This window comes from Canis lupus, chromosome 38 (genome assembly GCF_003254725.2).
Source record: "Canis lupus dingo isolate Sandy chromosome 38, ASM325472v2, whole genome shotgun sequence".
In the NCBI taxonomy this organism is placed as follows: Eukaryota; Metazoa; Chordata; class Mammalia; order Carnivora; family Canidae; genus Canis; species Canis lupus.
Window position 1 is genome coordinate 11,714,533 of NC_064280.1, and position 23,784 is coordinate 11,738,316.

Below are 23,784 nucleotides of genomic sequence, written 5' to 3' on the forward strand. Positions count from 1 at the left end.
CATGGATAAGTGGCAGAAAGACTTTGGAAGGAGGAGCCTTGATCACCACTTGTTGAGGAAAGACATGTGTGCCTTTCCTACCAAATAGCCTCCCTTCTCGCACCAAATTCAGCTTTATGGCCTGTGTTCACATCATTTAGATCTTGCCATAGAACAGACACAGCAGAAATTTAGACATAAAAGCCTGAGTAAATAAACAATACTCCAGAGTCAGATTAAGCCAGAAATTAAGGTGCCTACACCCCATGCCACAGTGCTATTATATCAGAGTTTATATCCAGTTATAAAGCAGGCCCGTGTGATGAATGATTTATTTTAATTAGAACTGTGTTTATTTATTATTAGTCCTGACTGATAACATAAAGAACCTCAACCTCAAAGTGCCCTGGGGTCCTGAATTGTTTGATCTGGTCCTGTACAAACACCTACATTATGAAAGACACTCCTAATAATAGACCAGCGAGTTTTAAGTGCCTTTTACTTAAAAATAAAAAAATAAAAAAATATGGAAAGTAGATACTGGCTCGGTACCTACCTTAAGGAAAGAGTTTAGCCACACATGACTCCAAAGAATTCCAATCTTTCCCTTTTAAAAAAAAATCTACCAATATTTTAAAATGATATACATTGACCGTAATGGAGCTTTAGCATGCCATGTAAATGGGGTAACTGCCCAAAGTAATTGGTTTAGAAGTAAACTCTTTTCTTCGGCGCTTTATTAATCATTTCCATTATTTTAATATATCCAGGAAATTTTTTTTTTCACATAAATACTCACAGCAGAGCTATCGTTGTAATCTGAGTCTTGATCAGGACAGGTAAAAATGACGTGTTATACACACGCGTGCACACACACAGTAAAGAGACAAATCTACAGCGTCCAGTTTTATATTGTTTGGACATTATTTTTCTGCTGCTTTCTGATCAGACATTTAAATACAACCTTGGATTTCTTTCGTGTCATTTTTTTTTTTCTCTAGCAGTTTTCTTAAAATAATTCATGTTTCTATTTTAAAGAGCAATCCGAAGACTAAAAACTGGCCCTTTAGGGAGCAGAATACATTCTCCCCCTCTACTCCCCAGTCACTTTATGGCTTCACCATGCTTTAAGTATAAAATCAAAATGCAGACTTTGACCTAATTCGAAACTCCTAATCAGTCATCTGATCGCTCTGAGGGACTTTTGACAGGTCAACTAAAATTTTGATAATGAACTGTTTTTACACTAGAAAAAAAAAAAAGCCTGCCTTCCTTCGCAAAGAGGTTCATCTTTGTTTCACTGAATTAAAATTTTCAGCCAAGATTCCACTCTCATAACAAGAAGTGACTCCCTTTCTAGTTTCTTTGGTAAACCATTACTTCTTTAATTATTATCAACCTTGTTCCGGTGTGATAAATTGCTAATTACTTAATACCCTAATCAGCTTCATTCTTTGCACAGATAAACTGTGACAGTGCCATTAATTTAAATAGTAATTTCACTTAATGGCCAGAACGGCACACCAGATTTTTATGCAGCATTTTCTGAAGACTGCATCCATCACTGCAATATTCTGACATAAAGATGTCTGACGTGCACTAACTCACTTAGGGAGAGCAGATGTTGCCGAGCAGAGTTTGGTAGTAATTCCCATAGTGCATCACTTCAGCATGAATGAGCTGCAAATTCAGAGACAGACAATCTTCTGAAACTGCATTGCAATAACTTTTGACCCCTGCCTAATTTATCGCATGTAGCACTTGACTTTTGAACTCTGACACGTAGAACGCACAATTTTAAATATGCCAAAAGAAAAACAAAACAGGTCATGTATTGTTGATGGATTGATCTATTCTTCCAGAGGCTGCTCATTAAATCTGTACAAAGGTGAAGATTCTCTTTGGGCAGATGTTACTCGAGTGGTACAGTACACATAGAGCTATTAGAGATTTATTTTTGATATCAAACTGCATATTTTATCTTCCCCAACAGCATATATATCCAACAGATAGCTTCCATGTAATTGGATACAATCGGAGAAAACAGTGAAGGAGTTTTTTACTCACAATATTATGAATAGTGTCAGTGTGTTACTAACACTCATTTAATGGCCAGGGCTGACAAGGAAAGCATTTATAAACATAGAGTCCTGGTGAAATTTCTAAATTGTTAATCTTGTAAAACAGGTGCTCCATTTTTCTAAGAAAAAAAAAAAAAGACCAAGAATTATGAATCATGCTTTTGAGATAAAAACAGTAAAGTCGTAAAAAACAGAGTCTGGAATATGATAAATTAATGTGCAGCTCTGGGACTGATCATGGGGACCACATTTTAAGCCAAGGGACCATATTTTAGGCCTATAAGACTGGAAAACAAAGTTTTGTGATTAGTAATTCTCAGGACAAACTCATAAAATTGGCAGCAGAATATGAAAGAAAAGAACTGCATGCTTGTCTCCACCGGTAGATGGCTCCCTGGCTACCACCACAAAACTGACAAAGAAAGGGTAGAGCAAAAATACTCTCCAAATCATTGAGCTATGTTTTTTTTCTACATCACACCTTTCAAAAATTCATTACATCACATGGAAATCTTCTTGGACAATATTCTTTAGTAGAGCTTTTTCACAGTGGATTTCTGTCCTAAATTTCCCTCTTTGCAAAGTTTCCAAATCCCATCTTATATAACAAATAGCAGTAGTCCTTCATTCTGCTGAAGTCCGACTCCAGGACATGGAAACTCAGTATTCTATGACAAAGCAGTTTCAAACCAGAGTTTCCTATCAGAGGCTGCATGGACAACATGTATAATAAATAGAGATCAGACAATAGGTTCCAAGGGTATGTTGTGATCAGTCTCTCATGGCTAACAGAAAAATCTTGTTCTCTTTGAGTGATAGGGGGATTTTAATGTCCACCTCTTAAAACTAAAAGATATAACCAAGTCCAGTCCAAGATTAATGGCATAAATGATAAAACCCTATAAGCAAACACTAAGAATAGAAAGAGTAATAAAGAGGTTTAAAATACATCCAAAGAAAATGGTTAAGAATACATATCCATTGTAGTGACGAGCATGACTTTCATCCCGAGATACCTGTATAACACTCCTACACAACTCATCTGCCCAGAGAGAGCAGTAAAAACATAAACGCTACCCCAGCACTTCTGTTCCAACAGCATCTGTTAATTCACTCCATTTATAAAATACATATTGACAAAGACAACTGAACTGGGACCAGGGAGATTTGATTTGGTGTGAGAAAGTCAATTCAATGTGATTTTGTTAACGGGCTCCTGCAGGCAAATAAAAGAGTTTAAGTAATAAAGTACATAAAGAGATGTTTTACGAGCCAGCCCGGTCTTATGGCAGGCACACAATGCCAGGCAGTGAGAGAGGCCAGGCTTAGGAACAATATTATGAGATCCAAACCCTCATGAAGCAGGTATGGTGTTGCTAGGTTGAGAAGAAAAAGGGCCATATGGATGTTCTGGAAGGTCATTGAGGTCACAGTCATTAGGGGCGACAGGAGGGAGCGGCAGCAGACAGAGGAAAAAAGACAGGTGGAACGTGTCTATTGTCACTGAAACCTGCAGGAAGGTCAAGAGACTAAAACGAGATTCTTTTCTTTTTTTAAAAGTATCATCCCTTCACTCCACCATGACTACCGAACTTGTCAGAATGGTGGAATGTCGGGAGAAGCTCTAGAGCTAGTCTTCATTCACAGGAGCTGAGTAGTGTTGCAATTTGCTTGAGAAATATTTGACAAGCGTGGAAAATCATAGAGAAGTAAATAAAAAGTGATCCTGAAGTTCAGGCCCACAGAGGTGTGAGGTGTGTGGAACTGCAGGCAAATTTCTGTGCCAGGTCTGTGTCCTAGTATTTGAAGAGAGGCTTTGTAGCTTTCCAAAGATTCTTAAGGGGGTGTATGGTTCCTCCCCCCACCCCAAAGATTAGGAACCAGTGTCCTAGTGGACAATTACCTCTACTTCATTTCTTAAAACAGGTATGTTTTCCTTTTTGGCGATAGTGTTCTGACTTCTCTTTCCTTCTCCCTCACATTCATTTTGCCACCAAAATCTAATTCGTGTCCTTAAATCATAATTCTATCGTCACACTGACTCTTCCTTGATTACTAAGGAATGTTCGATCCTTTTGCCTACTCACACATTTCTCCCCCTATTTCCTTGCACACAGCAGAGCCCCCCCCCCCATAAACCCAACTGCTCTCTACGACTTGGACATGCTTCACAGATTGCTCATTTCACACTTTAGCTCAAGCTATGCCCATTAGCTGAAATGTCCTCCTTCCATCTACACATCCCAAAATCTTACTCATTGTTTGAGGTTCCAATCTAATGGCTTCGATTTTTCCATCACCTTGATCGGAGTGATTTCTCAGTCTTAAGAATATACTCGCATTCATCCTTCTCTTATGGACTGTGTTTAACCTTATAGATACTTCCCTCCTTGATTAGATTATAAATCTTTAAGGATAAAAATGGAATCTTAGCCATTTTTACAATCACAAAGCATTGAGAATAATGTATTGAGCATAGTCACTACATCATACATTTTTATCAAATGAAGGATGATGGCAATTGACTAAAAAAAGAAAGCAATAAATGAACAAAGATGCTAAAATGACTCACTATGGTATGGAGAGGGCAACGCTTTTGCATCCCCCCAACCTGTCATACATTGTTCTATCTTTAAGGGACATATCTTTAGCTACTCAACTAAAAGAGAAGGAACTCAACTGGTTAGTCACAGCACAGGATAACTAACTAATTGCCATGATCTTCCAGTACACACGATTACCATGGCTTAAAGCAGTGATTCACAAAGTTTGGTCTCAGGACCCCTTTATACTTGTAACAGGACTCCAAATAGCTTTTGTTTATATGGGTTATATCTGTTGATGAATATGGGTTAGAGCCTAAAACAAAGACTTTTGAAATATGTATTTATTAATTCATTTAAAATGATAATAAATACATAGCATGTTAACATAAATACCTATGATGAATAAATGCATTTTCCAAACTGAGAAAAGTTAGTGAGAAGAATGACATGGTTTTGTATTTTTGCAAGTGTCTCTAATGTCTCACTTATTAGAAGGAGTTAACTTTTCATATCTTCTTCTGCATTCAGTTATTGAAATATCACATGCTATGTAACCTCTGAAAAACTTCAGTGTATACTCACGAGAGAATGAGATTGAAAAAGGCATATGATAGGTTAGTATTGTTATGAAAATCATTTTGATCTCACAGACCACCTACAAACATCTTTCTGCAAAGGGTCAGGCCCTTAGCAGTCCCAGGTTATCCTTTAAAAGTCACTGTCTCAGGGCCTAGCACTCATACTTAGTACCCTTTCTTCTAACTTTGGCATACATTAGGTGTGCAGTCAATGAGCAGAGTTTATAATGACTCTTTTTTTCCAGTCTTCCAGAAAATGTTTGCAATTTGATAGTTTATTATACTGGCCCTGCTCAGTCGACCTGACAGACACTGATATGGCTTAGGTTGGAGAGTATCCAATGCTTGTTCAACTATCAGAATGATCAAAGAAGTTAAGAACATGGACTCCATAGCCATTTGGATGCAGTTAGAATCCATTCTTAGCCATAGAGGCAAGAATTCATGGGCAAATCTCCCAGCCTCCTAGTATTTAGGTGTCAACGGATAGCTGAGTTCTAGTCAGTGAAATGTTAATTAAAATATTTGCTATTCCTAGACCTGGCAAATGAAAAACACACACATGTTATTCTGTGCTCTTTTCCCCTTCTGGCTGCAGAAATGGATATAGCTCCAAAGTGACCATATCATCTGGTTGTTCTTAGCTTATAACTAGAAAAGAGAGATAACCTGCAGTTAGGTTCATATCCCAGTGCTATGATACAAGATAAAGTCAACCCCTACTGTATTTGAGCCTTTACAAATTTGGGGGTTCACTTATAATAGCAATTAATTTTACCTGAAGTAATGCAGCCACTTGCTAGCTATGTGATTTGGGGACAGTTTTTCACTTTTGTGAGAAGTGCTTCTGTTTTCTCATCTCGAAAATGGAGACTAGGGTAGCACTTACGTCCTAGGTTCGTTGGGATGTTTAAGTGTGTTATAAATGTGTTCATGTATATGAAGCACACAGAACCCTATTTGGCAAATAGTGAACACAGAATGTTGTTTACTTTTTGTTGTAGTTGTTATCTTCTTTCCTGATCATCGTGTAATCACCTATTAGCCAATAAGCAGCACCTAGGAGTCACTTGACCTGGCTGGATTCCTTGACTGGATTGCAGTTATCCTCAGAATGCTAACTTCTTAAGGCAACAATACATGGGGAAATTTTCTGAAAGGACTATGTGTCTACACTGAACTCTTTTGTATCATAGAATTTAATGCATCATTCATTTTCAAACATATGGTGAGTTAGTTTTTGTTTTTGTTTCTTGGGTTTATCTGGCAAAGTCAACTTTCTTGTTACCTTACACTGCAGATCCAGGTGTCCGGTGTCATGTAGTAGAGGTAATCCTTAAATTTTAGGTGTCAATAGAAGTGTCCTAATTGAAATTCTGTTGTATGAAGAACAACTTTCATCATTACTATTACTGAACAAAATGACATGGGACTACCAAACCGTTTGACAGTGTGTATATTAAAATCTTCCTCTAAATACATCCTATTCAGCTGGATTAAAAAAGAATGCATAGATGGATGTACTGTGGATCCAGATGGATGATCTATAACTTCATAGAATATAGTAAATGCCTTGGAAACACACTTAATGGTTATCCAAAGACAAAATAAAAAACTAGAAATTATTATTATTTTTTTGACTCAAAGAAGGAAGAAAATCTTTCCCATACTGGAATTCCTCAAATTTAATTGTGAATAATATAATTATGCAGTTCTTACTTATTTAAGGTCTATGAAAATATTGAGAGTCTATTATTCTCATTAAGGCACAAAATTCAGGTACCCTCATGGTTGATACTTAAAAAAAATTTTGATTGATTAGTTTTGTTCTTGAAGTGCTTTTTTAGTAATTTTCATCAGAACTTTACATTTACATAGAGAATGTGTACAAAATATGGCATTTAATAATAACGCTACAATAATTTAAATAACTACTACTGATGTTATGGGTAACACTTTGATGGTTTTTTTAAAAAGAAGAAATTATAGAAAAACAGTAGGGAATTCATAGTTCATCTGCATCAAGATACACTGATGTCCTGAAATCATGCTCAGAGAAGGGCTGGTGTTCCAACACTTGCTAGTTGCACAAGCAGATTTACTTGGAAGCTAATGAAGCCTGGGTTTCAGGGCCCTTTGCTTATACGAGCCCCTTCCAAGGTAGGCACTGTTACGTAGTTTTTATAAAATTCACAAATGTATGGTATTTAACTACAGTTTGTTATGGCCTGTCTCTTGCCCCACTAATTTGCTTTCTGTCTTATGTGTCCTTGTATTGATCAAATAGGAGAGTGACCATGTACATTTCTGAAATCTAACCAAGGGGAAGTTGAGTTGAGAAAATATTTAGTTTGGGTTCAGTAGCTACGTTCATGTGACTTCTGTCATGTCTATAAAAAAGTCATTAAGGCTTGAATATTCCATTTTAACTGCAATTTGGAAAGAAAAGGAATGTGAGAAATTATAGACTCCTAATTTGGATGCACGTAAAGGGAAGCTTTAAAGAAAGAGAAAGATCAGATAGAAAAATTAATAGAATATGAAACAAAAGCTGTAAAACTGAAAAGTAGAATCAACTGAAATATTCTGGCATCAAGAAGAGAATTATAACAGAATAAATTTTAGATTATAACAAAGGTAGTAAACTATTAAAAGAAAATGATGGGTCTAGGATTGAAGCATAAATTATTACAAATTATGAAGCGGTAACTCATAAATATATTGGAAAAAATTATACTTTTGCTGGTGTGTAGATAAAATAGTGACGTCATGATAGCATACAACTCAAATTCAATCATATAATAAGGATATCCATAAAAACTTGTTAATGATGTTGTCAGTTCAACAAATATTTAAGACCAGTCACTGCAAATCACTTTAAGACAAGAAAACTTAAGACCCCCTTAAATCTTAGAAAGATCCTTGGTAGATATTTCTCCAAATTTGACAATAGTCCTAAACATTTACCTAATATTACAAAAATAAATTTGGAAGCTTAAAGCCACTTATATAAACTTAAAACAATTAGGAAATGTTTTTATTAATCACATGACAGGAAAGAACGAATTATCCCTCTACAGATAAATAGTATAAAAGCCATTGTCTCATGAAGAGGTAGGTGATCAAGCATATAAGTTAAACATGTCAGCGGGAGATAAGAGGGATGTCAGAAGTTATATAAGTTATATAAGTTATATAATCCAAACATACTATTTTTATGTTAGTGGGATTTGCTAGATTTCTTTTCTTCTCTTTATAATTTTTATAATTTATTTTTCCTTTCTAAACAAATATTTTTATATTTTGTCTTATCTTAATCATTTTATTTTCTTTCCTTAAAGAGGTTTTCCCCCCAATTGTATAAATTTCAGGCACCTAAAAATCTGCATCTGACTACTATGTATTCTTGGACAACTGTCCAATCTCTGTGCCTCAGTTTCCTCATTTTTAAGATGCAGACAATAATAGAACCTATTTAGTAAGATAGTTATAAAGATTAATTGAGGTAATAATATATAAAACATTGGGCATAGTACCTAGTTGGTAGTAAGTATTCCATCAATGATAATGATTGCTATTAAAATTAGTGTTAATTCACTAGCTTAAAAGAATTGACATAATGTCATCAATAATAGTTTTGTGTACTGTTAGCATTTGCTAGGAAATTCGCTAGGAAATATTCTAATTCTAATATTGATCCAGAACCAATGCATTCATATGTGTTTTTGTTCTTCTTTTGCTTATTGTGGATATGACACTTTTTCCAGGAGGAAAGAGTTTTGGTCTGTTTTAATGAAATGCCTCACATGAGCATAAAAAATGTGAAATTACATTTTTATTTGTGATACAACATGTACCTAAATTTTGCATTAGATATAATTAACACGAGCTTTAATTCCTTATTTGCTTTATATCTAGGGCAAGTTTCTCAACCTCCCTGTTTCTCAGATTCTCTACCTACTGAAAGGTAGACAAGGGCTCCTTACCTGGAAGGCGACTGTATGGCATGCCCTCTTCTTCTCCACCACAGCATTCTAAATCTTTGCTCACAATCTGTCCACCACAGCACTGCTGGCCATAGCCATCATGAAGCCTCCCAGCACAGCAAATCTGGTTTCCTGAGGTGGAGTAAGGCAATCTGCCACAGCAGGAGTCACCGATGCCAGTGGAAACCCGATTGTGCTGTTCATCTGGACAACATACTTCACCTGTCAATTTAGGACAATAACAATCATTGCATGAGTTAAAAAAATATGCTTTGACTCACAATGAAATTTTATCACAATCATCTTGCAGATGCCAACTGGTTGACAGAATTACTAGAAAGAATGCTGTCATTTTGGAGTTGCAAAATTTCAATACAACTTTAAAATTTTTGCATTAAAGATGTATAAACACGTGTCTACTCACATACATGCATGGTAACTTAGAGGCAATGCTATGTTGCCTATTTCCTCTCTCACCCCTAAGAAATGAGCACATTAGGTCCAGTAACATGATTAAGTGACATTACAAAAAAGTTTGCCTACAAATACTTTTCTATCCATGTAGTGTAATTTTTTTTCCTTTGAAAGTGGGGTGGATTCAGAAATTAACATAAAACTTGCATTGCCTGGATTATAATTTTTTTAACCAAGTTAAATTCATTTAAAAAACAAAATATTTCCTTTTTAAAAAAATACTTTCAATGTGAAGGTCAATTAAATGAGGAGGTAAAAATACTATATTCAAGTCAGCACATTAGTATTTTGCTGGGCTATGAGAGACACTGAATTTCACTAATGCAGTTGCACCCGTGCTCCACCTTTACATGATATTCTGGAACACTTGAAACAAGAATGAGATTGTCTTTTGCTTGGTACCTTGGGATCCAAGAGTTTAAATTTTATAAATATCAATAGGCAGCATTTGGGGGGGGGTGCGTATGAAGACACTCTAAAATCAGGACAACTCTAAAAGACAATAAATAAATAAATTTCTTCTTTTAAGGATACCTTGGGAAGGACTACTAACAACTTGGTGGATCTAAAATTCAAAGTGTACTTCTCTCTAGCTCATGATTCAATTCTCAGTTGACCTTCTTCTGAACACTTGACCTTGAGTCTCCTTTCTTGCTTTACTTCTCTTTTTATTGCATCTTCAACAGACCCTCTTCTCTTCCACTTCCCCTTTTAAAATATGTCTTTCTCCCTGGACAATACTCCTTCATAGTATCTTATAAGGTCTATGAGTATATTGACCAGCCTGGGAGGTCTTATAGCTCTAAACCATGGTCCAGATAAGATTTCCATAATCTAGTTAATGACTTGCCAAACCTTCTTAAGAAAAGGAAGGCTCAAATTCACTAACAAATTTAGGATTGCCTTAGGAATCTATAGTCCTGGACTTCCTGATCTCCATCAATTAGTTTGTCTATGTGTGAGGTTGAGATAAGCCAAAACTTGGTTAGCAAAAGCAAGATGAATTGCTTATCAAAATGACATTAAAAATATGGGGCAATATTTAACTTTGGGCATATGTGTAAAGAATATAAAAATTGGACAAGAACACTCAGCAGGTATCCTTGAACTCATTCTTGTCCATATTCATTGGTCAAAATCCATTCTAGTAGATGAAATGTATAAATTACTAGAAACACACAATCTAAAGACTGAATCATGAAGAAATATAAATTTTGAATAGACATAACTATTAACAAGATTGAAACACTTCTTAGAAACCTTTCAACAAAGAAAAACTATGGTGAATTTGACCAAACATTTAAAGAATTGATAGGAATCCTTCTCAAACTCTTCTAAAAAACTGAAGAGGAATAAATACTTCCTAATAAAATTTATTATTATTTTATTACACATTATTACTAGACCGGGTCAGCTTTGCCCTGATACCAAAACCAGACAAGACACTTCAGAAAAAACAAAACTACATTGATGTAAGAATCCACAATAAAATGTTAGCAAACCGAATTCAAGAGAACATTTAAATGAATATACAACATAACCAAATAGAATTTATTCCTGGAAAACATGCAAAGATGATTCAACATATGAAAGTCAGTGTGATATACCATATTAACAGAATGAAGAAAGAAAAACACATGATTATCTCAAATGGTCTAGAGAAAACATTTGACAAAATTCCCCACCATTCTATTATAAAAACATTTAATAAACTAGGAACAGAAGGAAACTACTGCAACACAATAAAGGGCATGTATGAAAACCCATAGCTAACATTATAAGCAACAGTGAAGGTCTTTTTCCTAAGATCAGGAAGACAAGTCTGTCAGCTTTTGCCACTTGTCTCCAACATAATATTGGCATTTATAGCCAGAACAATTAGACAAGAAAAGAAATGAAGAACATCCCAACTGAATAGGGAGAAGTAAAATTACCTCTGTTCACAGGCAATACAACCTTATAAGTAGAAAATCCTAAACATTCTATTAAAAAAAAAAACAACTTAAAACTAGTAAAAGAATCAGCAAAGTTCTAGAATACAAAACCAACGTGTAAAAATTAGTTATGTTTTTATACACTAGGAAAGAAAAATCTGAAGAGGAATTTTTTTTTAAAAAGCAATTCCATTTAAAATAGTTTAAAAATACTTAATAATAAGCTTAACCAAGAAGATGGAAGACTTAAATATTGAAAAGTACAAAATGTTGATGAGAGAAATTAAAGAAAACACAAATAAACTGGACATCCCATGTTCGTGGATCAGACGATGATATTGCTAAGATGTCAATACTACCCAAAGTGATCTACAGATTCAATGCAATCTCTATCAAAATCCCAATGATACTTTTTGCATAGATAGAAAATACATCCTCAAATTGGAATGGAATCTCAAGGGACCTCAAATAGTCAAATCAATCTTTGAAAAGAATGAGGTTGCAGGTCTCACACTTCCTGATTTCAAAACTCTCTACAAAGATACAATTAATAATCGAAACATTATTGTCCTGATACAGAGACAGATAGATAGACTAATGGAATAGAATAGAGAGTCCAGAAATGAAACTTTACAAAAATGACCGAATGATTTTCAACAAGGGTGTGAAGACCATTCAATGATGAAAGACCGTCTTTTCAACAAAGCGTGCTGGGAAAAGTAAATATTCACATGCAAAGCATGAAGTTGAACCCTTACCTTATACCATATACAATAATTAGCTCAACATGGACCAAAGGCTTAAATATAAACACTAAAACTATAAAATTCTTAGGAGAAATGTAGGGGGAAATATTTATGACATCAGATTTGGCAATAATTTATTGGTTATGACATCAAAAGTACAAGGCATCAAAGGAAAAATAGGTGTATTGCACCTCATCAAAATTTAAAAGTGTTACACATTGAAAGATACTGTCAACTATATAAAAAGGCAAGTGGGAGAAAATACTTGTAAATTATATACCTGATAAGGGACTAATATCCAAAATTTCTAAAGAACTCTTATAACTCAACAACAAAACCACAAACGACCCACTAAAAAATGGCTAACAGACTCACATAGACATTTGTCCAAAGAAGATATATAGGTGGCCACTAATCATAACAAAAGATGTTGAATATTGCTAATTATTTAGAAAATGCATATCAAAATCACTATGAGATACCACTTCATATCCAGAAGAATGGCTATTATAAACGAACAAACAGAAAATAATATGTAAACAAGGAGTTAGAGAAATTGGAACCCTTGAACATAATAAGCTTGCACATCACTGTTGGGACTATAATATAGCATAGCTCTTGAGAAAAATACTATGGCAGTTCTTTAAATAAACGACACATAGAATTTCCATATGATCCAGGAATTTCACATCTGAGTATAAAGCTAAAAAACGCAAGGCAGGACTTGAACAGTTATTTGTACACCAATATTCATAGCAGTATTATTCGCAATAGTCATAAGGTGGAAACGACCCAATAGTCATCAGCAGATGAACGGACAAACAAAATGTGGTATATACGTACTACGGAACGTTACTCAGTCTAAAAGAGGAATGGAATTCTGACACATGTTATAACATAAATGAACCCTGAAAACGTATAAAGTGGAAGAAACCAATCACAAAATGATAAATATTACATGCTTCTACTTATATGAGGTGCCTAGAGTAGTCAAATTCACAGAAACAGAAAGTAGAATGGTAGTTGTCCAGGGCTAGGAGTAAGGGACAATAGGGAGTTAATGTTTAATGGGTACAGAGTTTCACCTTGGAAAGATAAAAATGTTCTGGAAATGGTGGTGATGATTGCACAACCATGCGAATGTATTCAGTGCTACTATGTACCTAAAAATAAAGTTATAAATTTTGTTATATATACACAATAAAAAAATAGTCCAGAATAAAAAAATAGTCCAGTTCCATAAACAGAGGAAACCTAATTCTATGTTTAGTTTCAGAGACCACTTAGCTACCACTAGGAAACTCTGGTCTCAATAGAAGTCAAGATTTCATAATTTCTCAGAAATCAGAAGATAGGATAATAGACTATAACCTTCTCTCTAAATTACAAAAGCTTGCTGGGCACTTGGAAGATACTTTGGCTCAGAAAAAAAAAAGAAAAATAGATCAAATTAATAGCTTTTCAGATTAAGTATTAAATAAAGCCAAGAACAGGGACATATCTATGTCTAGTCTACACAAAGACGACAGTCATTATCGTAAGGAAAAGGGACATTGAAGAACATTTGCTCTGCTTTAGCTAGAAAGAATCAAAAAAGGAAAAGGACAAGCATCGACAAAAGAACCCCTCTCTGTGAAAGTAGCTGCTCTGGTCAATCCATAACTGCCTTTAACACAAAAAAGAGAACTTTTCATGCAGTTGTAGAAATAGAAGTTTTCATATTTAACTGATATTGGGACTACATTATCTACCACAAATTCCACTGTTTCTATCCTTCCTTCCTAGGAAGAACCAAACTGTCTCAGAGGTAGAAATTTCAAAGACATTTCAGACTCTGCCTTTGGTTTTGTTTCTCTTTAATCAACACACTTTTCTGCTAACTTAGTAATTCAACTCTGGAACATTTGATGGGAGGAGATCCACTCTGTTAATGAGATGCTAGTACTAAATGTGGACCCAAAGCCTCTTTCTGGGATCCCCAGAAGAATCCACAGCCTCTAATATGATGGTGGTACAGACTAATTTCTAATACCTGATGCCTTCATGATCTATGTTTCAGACCTTGAATCTTGTCTTCAGGACCCACTGGAGCAAGGAAAGTTTAGATGTGGGATTCATAGAGGAAGCTAAAGTCGTAAAGGTCTTTATAAATATGGCTATGTCCTTCTTGAAACTGGGTAAAAATCCACACACACACACACAAAGGTGGTTATTGAAGAGAATCAGATCCACTGTATCCACACGCCTCCAGAAAAGACTTGCTATTCCCTCCAGTAACCCTTATAATATCCTATTCATCCCACCCCAAAAAATAAATGACTTGTATAGCACTTTGTTCAAGATTTAAGGGCCATTAACAAGACTGTGCTTCCTCACTTGCTGTAGTTCCCAACCTAATACCATCCTCTCTCCAATCCCTGAGACAGCTGTTTAATTTAGAGTAATTGATCTATGCTCAGCAGTTTTTCATACACTTGCACTCAGACTCCCACTTTTTTTTATTCACTTGGGATAGTTATGCCCCGAGTTTACAGAAATGCCACCTTAATTCTTACAATTATTTAACCAAGGCCTTAGCTTGGTAAGTAAAATATGACCTCCCAAAGATGTTCATGTACTAATCTGTGAATATGTTATGTTACATGGCAAAAGGGGATCAAAATAGTAGATGGAATTAGGTTTGATAACGGTATGTGAGCAAGGTTTGGCTGGCCATTGCAAGGCTGGAAGGAGGCCCCTAAGCAAGGAATGTGGGAAGCCTCTGGAAGGTGGCACGAGTAAGAAGGAGTCTCTCCTACAGAAGGGAAGGCAGCCTGGCTGCCACCATGATTTTTGCCCAGTGAGACCCATTTGGAACTTCTGACTTTGAGAAATGTCAGATAATAAAATTGTGTTATTTCAAGCCACAAAATTTCTGGTAATTTGTTACAGGAATCCTAGGAAACTAATACACTAAAGATGCTTGATTTCCTCTTTAAAACTCCACTCTTACACATGTGTGGATGATCTTCTGTTATGTTCCTGAGAAAGCTTGACAAATTGATTCTCTGTATTTGTTGACAGTGGTAGCACACAAAGGACAGTTGCCAAGCATCCCTTTTTTCAGAATAAAGCACATTTCCTAGGTCTAGACTTTAGACTGTGATGTCACGCAAAATGGAAAATCTCTTTCTCTTTAAAGGTTGGGAGCTATTTGTGACTTCCCCAGTCAATTGCTAAAAGTCAGCTTAGATAAAGGATTGCTTGGTCTCTTAGAATCTACAAGGATCAATGACGATCCCTGAGCTCATAGGATCTCAATGTTCATTAGACATTTGATTCCTAGCTTTTATGAACCAGTTGCCCTTTAATAGAATCTGATGAAAGTGGACACACTTGAGTCTTTGCTTTAGAATAATTCATAAGAGACTATACCCTGTCATCTACAGGATGCCTCTTAACGCCATTTACTCTTATGCTCCCCAATTACTATAAACCTTTCCTTCTATTTGCACATGAAAACTTTGGGGGTTCTAATTCGGGAGCTCAGTGGAAATCAGAGACATTAGTCTCCTACTAATAATATTTAGTTTAAGTAACTTAATGAAGGTTAAACAACTAATAAGTGAAAGTAATGAGCTATGAAGCCAGTCGGTTTGACTCCAAAGCCCATCATTCTTATCCAGTAGCTACTCAGCATCAAACCAGCAAAATCTTATACAGAATTTTGTTCTTTTATTAGAATATGATCATATACGTCATTAACTGAAATCAGGAGCTTAGTCTCTGGGACATTTCTGCTTGCCTTTTTTTTTTTTTATAGGAATTTTCAAAGTAATTTTCGTGGAGATGAATTTTCTTTCTTTCTGTTCCACCAACATACCAGAAAAACATATGAAGTTTACATGTATGAAGTCATCACAATATTACATAAGACAGTATCTCTAAGAGCTCAATTTAATTTTTAATCTGCAAATTTCAATCTTGACGAACTGGGTGACTTAGTTTTATTCCTATGTCTTACTTTTCCTATTTGCAGAATAGAAACAGAACTCTAAAGCATACGGCTTAAAAAAAAATCAACCGTTTAAAATTGACCTTTTGGGGGATGCATAAGTCTGTGAATTTTAACACAAAAACACAATTAGGCTACAAATGAATTTCATCACCCCCAAAATTCCATACTATTCTTTCACAGTAACACTCTCCTCCCATCTATCACCCTTGGCAACCACCGATTCCGTTCTCTATCACTACAGCTTATCTTTCCCCATGTGTCATATAAATGGAATCTCATAGTACGTAACTTTTTGAGACTGGCTTCTTTCACTCAGCATAGTATCTTTATAGTATTTATTAATAGTTTGCTTCTTTTGATTGCTGGGTAATATTCCTTTGTGTGGATATATTACAGTTTGTTCATTTGAGCTATTTCTGATTTTTGGCATTTGGGGGACATGTGAGCTATTTTTGGTTTTTGGCAATTATGAGTAGAACTGCTATAAACATTTGTGTGCAGATTTTTATGTAAACACAATTTCATTTCTCTAGGAAAAATAATGAGGAGTGGGCCAAGGCTTAATCAGTTTTCTCTCAAGGTATAAATTCCTAGAATGCAGGGGACAGTGGCTGAGTTGCTGGTCTTTGAAAAGATCCTGTAACATGGTATGTAGAAGCTGAAGAAAATTCTAAATTTTTTGTGATGATTCTATTAGAGGTCGATGAAAGAGAAATGAACTTACTGTCAACAGTAAAATCACTGTACTTGTTTGTTACATTCCTCTGGGTAAAAGGATTTTTAAACTTGGTTTCATATGTGGTTGCCATATTTTTTTTTTCACAGCATCACTGTTTAATTTCATCATATACTATCAAAAGTAGACAAAATTTTAAATGAATTATGCAAATTGTTTCTAAAAGTTATTTCTGTCCCATTAATTTAGAAGGCTTCTAAATTTTATAACTAAAAAGAAAAAAATTAGAAAAAACTATTAAAGATAAAATGTTATTGATTATAGTTGATAATTTTGGGTCATGGTTTCCCATTATAAATATAGAAAATAAAATGGCAAGATGCATGATTTAGTCAAGAGAATATATTTATAAATATTTTATTTATTTATTCATGAGAGACACAGAGAGAGAGAGAGAGGCAGAGACACAGGCAGAGGGAGAAGCAGGCTCCACGCAGGGGCCCGACATAGGACTCGAACCCGGGTCTCCAGGACCCCACCCTGGGCTGAAGGCAGTGCCAAACCACTGGGCCACCGGGCTGCCCAAGAGAATATATTTAGATATTCTATAGTTAAAAACTGTTGCATTTCTCTTTACTTAAATATGAAATAATGATAATAGTAAAAGTGATAATGTAATAATAATGATCCGATATATTATAAGAACTTGTATTAATTAAAAATTAAAATCATGTGTTTTGAAGTATCACTACCTCTCTGAAATACAGGTGGCAGTATATAATACTTGTGACTGAGAGGAAGGACTTTGCAATCAGACAGATCTATCTTAAAATTCCTCCTTAAAAAAAAAAAAAATAACGTTTCCACCTGTATAGCTTGTGCAGTTTTCTTAAGCCATCTAAGCCTTTATCTGCAAAATAGGGAATTAATATTTACTTTAGAGGACTGTCATATTTTTTAAACTCCACAGCCAGAGAGCATTGTCTCTTCTTGGCAAACTTCCTTTAATGTGCCTCCTGGTACAGGGGCAGCACCAGTTAATTAAATATCATTTAGGACAACAGTGGTCTGAGAAGAAACAGAGTCTACATCTATATATATATTTGGGGAAAAACCAACACTTTTTTTTTTTTAAACCAGTTTTGAGGATAACAAATATTAATTGGTTTAGTTTCTTATTCAGTTACTGAAAGAAGAAAAGGCTTTATAAAAAGAGATGTGGATTATATCAATGAGGAGCAAAACTGATTTTTTTTCCCCCTCAAAAAAGGTCTATTAGACATAAGATACAAGGATCAGTCACCTTTTCATTAACCTCTCAAAATGAATCTATTTCACGACAGGCTTGAAAATGTTTTCTCTCTAAAAGCTACCATGCAGTCTTAACAGTTAATTGTTATTCTTATCAAAGAATGACCCACATTAACATTTAGCTTGAGGTCATTAGCATATTTATAAAAAAAGGGGAGTGGAATAAGCATTCTTTCCTCTGCCACTCTTTGTTCGAGGGTGCTATAAAGGAAAGTTGTGAGAAAAAAATGAAGTAAATATTATTAACCAATATTTCAGACTTATCTATAAATATCAAAATGCCTATACCCATCTTAGCCCTGCACTGACAGCGTACTGATTGAATTTTAATTGCATTTAGATACAAGATGGTTTGGGGTCACTATGCCTGCTTTCTTGATGTAAACAGTGTTAAAGCAGTTAACAGAGACTATTGGCTAAGGATAGAGGTCATAATATAATCTCTTCATTTAGGTACATTGAGATTAATGATTGCAGCAAAACACTCTCTTTGATTATCCCATGAGATTGCATTTTTTTCCCTTGACACTATGGTAGGCATTCTAATACCGTGAAAAATGAACTACTTAAAAAGAATCCGAATATGGGCCACACTCAACAGTTTGGAAATTATTAAAAAATGCTTGAGGTTTGAGTATGTGTCATAGGCAGATCATGAAGGTTTTAGAAATTCTTGTTTAAAAATTACTTCTTAAAAAGTTTTGTAGAGGGTGTCTGGGTGGCTCAGTCAGTTAAGTGTCTGCCTTCCCCTCAGGTCATGATCTCAGGGTCCTGGGATGGAGCTCTGCATCAGGCTCCCTGCTCAGTGACAAGTCTGCTTTTTTCTCTCCCTTTCTATCTGTGATCTTTCTCTCAAATAAATAAATAAAATTAAAAATGAAATAAAGTTTTGTGCAAGGTCGATATATGACTTTTGGCCTTCCATAGCTTATTTTATTTTTAGGGAAAAAGAGTTAATTTTTTTTTTTTTTTTTAAGAAAGAGAGAGGAAGAGAGCTTGAGGTCAGGGAGGGGGCCAAGGAAGAGGGAGAGAATCTTAAGCAGACTCCATGTTAAGAGCTGAGCCCATCCCATTCCAGAGCCTGATCCTGATCCACCCTGAGGTTATGACCTGAGGCCTGAAACCAAGAGTCAGTGGCTCAGCTCAACTGTGCCACTCAGGCACCTTAGAATTGTATTTTATTTTTTAAATGATTGTTTTCTTAGTTTGGAATCTGAAACTTTGTGTTAGGGTTGAGAAAAGTCACAGACATATCCAAGAGTTAATAGCCATGATAGATGCAACCAATTATTTTTCATTAATGTTAAGGGACAGAGGATATTTTCTCAGAGTTTAAACAGTTAATTGCAAATCTTAACATCAAAAATTTTAATGTAACTTGGAAATAAAAACAGTATTATTTAGTCCTATGCTGGAATTAGAGAAAAATCTGGTATGGTCCATTGTCTGAACAATGGGAAAGAAGAGAATGAGAGAACATGCCCATCTCATCTGTTTATGTATTATTTTCAGGGCAACTTTTTGCAGGGGAGGCAAGATAGGAAGTGTAGTAGAAGACTCCCAAAGTGTAAACTATTTTGAGAAAATAAAGCATTTGGCAGAGTTTGATTAGTTGCTAAAACGATGATTTCCAGTGTAAAGAAGTTAACCTTTTCCTATAAAATCCTTATTTCCAACACCATTGTGTTTTCTTATTGGGAAAATCTCATTGATTAAGAGTTATTCAATTATGAAAGTATTTTTGCAGAATAAGAAATAGCAGTATTTCTGCAAAGACAGATTTGTCTATTAACATTGAGGAAAAATTACGAAGAGTAGAGATTCTCTGTCTTGAATAAACTTGCGTAGTATTTAATTATTTCACCTTTCCTTTTTGCTCCAGCATTTTGCAGAAGAGATGCTGGGTAAGACAATTTCTCATTTCACATACATTGGATCAATATATTTATGCCAAACACAAAGTACACTGAGCAATAACCTAATGAACTAGATGTTTGGCATAAATTTCCTGTTAAACTAGGTATCTCAAAGCATTCAGCTGTCCTTGGGCATCTGAACACTTAGCTTTCTTCTCTTTGTCCCATACCTATTTCTGTGCTTCTGAAGACATAGGCATTAAACTTGGGTGGTAGGAAAAAAATCTGTATTGTCAATGGCTTTTCCAGGATAGATTAGTAACTGTCAGTGGTGGTAATGGAGATGTTTAGAAGTCTGGAATTTCAAAACTATGTTAACACATATTAACATATTTTGGTTATATAAGAGTATTTTGCCTTTTCTTTTTTTTCCCCCTCATTGTTTTGTTTCTTAGGTTCCAACACATGAGTAAAATCATATAGTATTTGTCTCTCTCTGACTGACTTATTTTGCTTAGCATAATACGCTCAGATTTTATCTGCATTTTTGCAAATGGCAAGGTTTCTTTCTTTCTGATGACTGTGTATATATATATATGAAGGTGTGGGAGATATATATAATTTATTTATTCATCAGTCAGTGGACATTTGGGCTCTTTCCATAATTTGGATACTGTTGATACTACTGCTATAAACATGGGGGTACACAGACTCTTAGCTATAGAGAACATCTGAGGGTTATTGGAGGGGAGGTGGGAGCATGGGTTAAATGGGTGATGGGTATTAAGAAGGGCACTTGTGATGAGCACTGGGTATTATATTTAAGTGATGAATCACAAAGTTCACTTGAAACTAACATCCAGTTAACTAACTGGAATTTAAATAAAAACTTGGAAAAAATAAATAACAGATTTAAAAAAAAAAAGAGTAAGCAGAGTAAAGTATGGCTTTTGGAAAGATATGTTAAGATTTGCCTTGCATTTCTTCTATTTCCACCTATGTGAATCTGGCAATGCTACTGATCCTTTCTAAATCTGTTTCCTTCTTGTAAACTTTATTTTATTATATATTATATATATAAACTTTATTTTATTATATATATATATATATATATTTAAGATTTTATTTATTTATTCATGAGAGACACACACAGAGAGAAAGGCAGAGACACAGGCAGAGGAAGAATCAGGTTCCCTGACAGGACCCTGATGTGGGACTCCATCCAGGACCCCAGGATCACAACCTGAGCCAAAGACAGACTGCTCAACCAGCCACTCAGGAGTCCATATTTGTAAACTTTAGATAAAATATCAATCTCCTAAAGCTGTTAAAACTATATAAAGCATCTTATGTAAAAGCTTTAAATACAGATCCTGCCAGAGACTTTGTGTTTTATAAATACCAACTGTTATTACCTGGACATTGTTTTGGGTAGTTGAAATTTGGCCAGTACTCATTCAGTCATCTGACAGAAGGGGGGAAAAAGGGTAAAAAGGGAAAATCCCTGCTTGCTATTCTTTACGGCAACCCTCTTTCTGCCTTACCTACCCTGACAGGGGACTAGTCTCAGATAAATGGAATTTGTGTTTATAATCCATCCAGAGACAATGCATGCATAGTCCAGAATAGAAATGGAGGAAATGAAGAATGGCTTCATAGAGTGGAACACTCAGAAATTCACAGAATTTATGGTGAAAATATGTAGCCATGGGAATGAAATAAGTCACAAAATAAAGAGAGTTACCAGGTCTTGAAATATTTCCTTATGTGGTAGGTACCATCAGTCCCTCGTATTCCCTTTCTTTTTGTATGTAGTCTTGCTTAGATTTCAACACAGTTGAAAGAAGAAATTATATTTAAAGCAGGCCATTGTCTATGTGTTAATCATTAAATTTTTGTTGAGGAGAGGCTGGAAATGGTTGACGGGCATATGTCATGTTTTGGCCTTTTCAGACTCCCAGATTACTGATGTAAGGGGCCAAGGGCAGCTCTATAAGACGGGACACTCTAGCATGAAAATTATCTTGAGCTAAAGGCAATCAAGACTGTGCGGTCTCCCTTAACTACATAGAAGAATCTAAATTGGGGGTCTTTCCCAGAATAATGGTTATTAGCAGAGATAAATTTCATCTGAGTGACCCATCTGTATGGCAGGGCAAACATCTAATTACCAAACATCTGTTTTCCTTCCTGTCGCTCTGTGAAGTCCATTCCTTTCCTCCGGTGTCCCAGATCCCTACCCCTTCCCCGTAGTTCAGAATGACACACGTATCTCATTTTGCCTGGCTGTCTTTGGAAATTCCATGTCCGTGTGGATTCCTTGCACGCACAGTATCAAATTTGATTTTCTTCTGTTAATCTGTCTCATGTCAACTTGATTTTAGTCCAGCTAGAAGACTTTGAAGAGGACAACAATTCTTGCTCCCAATGTGGAGCACACCTGGAAATGATCCTCACCTGGTAGCATTCTAGTGTAATACCCAGAGCAGCAGCGATGATTTGGTTGAGCCTCTCGTATTCGGCCACCACAACAAACCACAGTGGAATTCAAAATGAATGGGATATACTTCTCTTCACAGCAGTGGTGTCCAGGCTGGAGGTCGTAGAGAACTCCATTACAACAAACCTGAAGTTGGGAGTTGAGATTAAAGACATACCAGTTTAATTAAAAGCATTATATCGTCATATCTCATATGATACAATTATATTCTAATAAGCCTTGACCTGTTATTGAGAAAATTCAAAAGTTTGAAAAACGCATCTTCCCAGCATCATTTAAATTCTATATATGCTATTTGATATAATGTACCTCTTTTAGACTTCAGTCATGCTCTGTGCTCTGTTACCACAGTCTATAAATATGAACTCTCTTTTGAATGTCAGTGCTCCCAATGTAAAGAAGATTTACAATTATTTTTAAGATTTTATTTATTTATTTATGAGAGACAGAGAGAGACAGAGAGAGAGAGGCAGAGACACAGGCAGAGGGCAAAGCAGGCTCCATACAGGGAGTCCGATGTGGGACTCGATCCTGGGACTCCAGGATCACACCCTGAGCTAAAGGCAGGTGCTTAACCACTGAGCCACCCAGGCATCCCAAGATTTAGAATTGTAAATGAACAATTGCCTTTATATATATTTTTATTGTAATGACTATTTAATTTGAAAACACATTTATGGAAACCTATCTCTCATTGCTCTTTCTTTTTTAATAAATAGCATTTTCCTTATAATTTATATGATTACTTATTTATGAACCCAATCTTCAGACAAGGCAATTCCAACAGTCTTTTACATATATATATATATATATATATATATATATATATATATATGATACATATATATGTATATGCCATAAGCCATCATGTAAAAAAAAGAAATTTATATGGAAATTAATTTTGAAAAGCTCTTTTAACAATGTGGTTTTTTTTTTTTTCCAGGAGCTATAAAAGAAATTATGTGCTTGAACAATCAAATAATTATTTGCATGCTCACTTGAGGTCTGAGAGACTGACGCTCTGTATATATAACAAATCAAACGCTAACTAGTTGCTGAAATGTAGCTTCAGAACCTACACTTGGCATAGGTCATGTTAATTAGATAGAGGCTTCCTGTG

General features: G+C 35.3%; 1 protein-coding gene across 1 annotated transcript in view; it reads right to left on the minus strand.

Moving 5' to 3' along the window:
• USH2A (usherin) overlaps nucleotides 1-23,784 on the minus strand; it is a 686,658-nt gene that overhangs the window by 158,760 nt on the left and 504,114 nt on the right. The window contains 2 exon segments of the mRNA XM_025420646.3: nucleotides 9,171-9,392; nucleotides 22,622-22,790. Of these exon segments, the coding sequence (XP_025276431.3) occupies nucleotides 9,171-9,392; nucleotides 22,622-22,790 (391 nt within the window).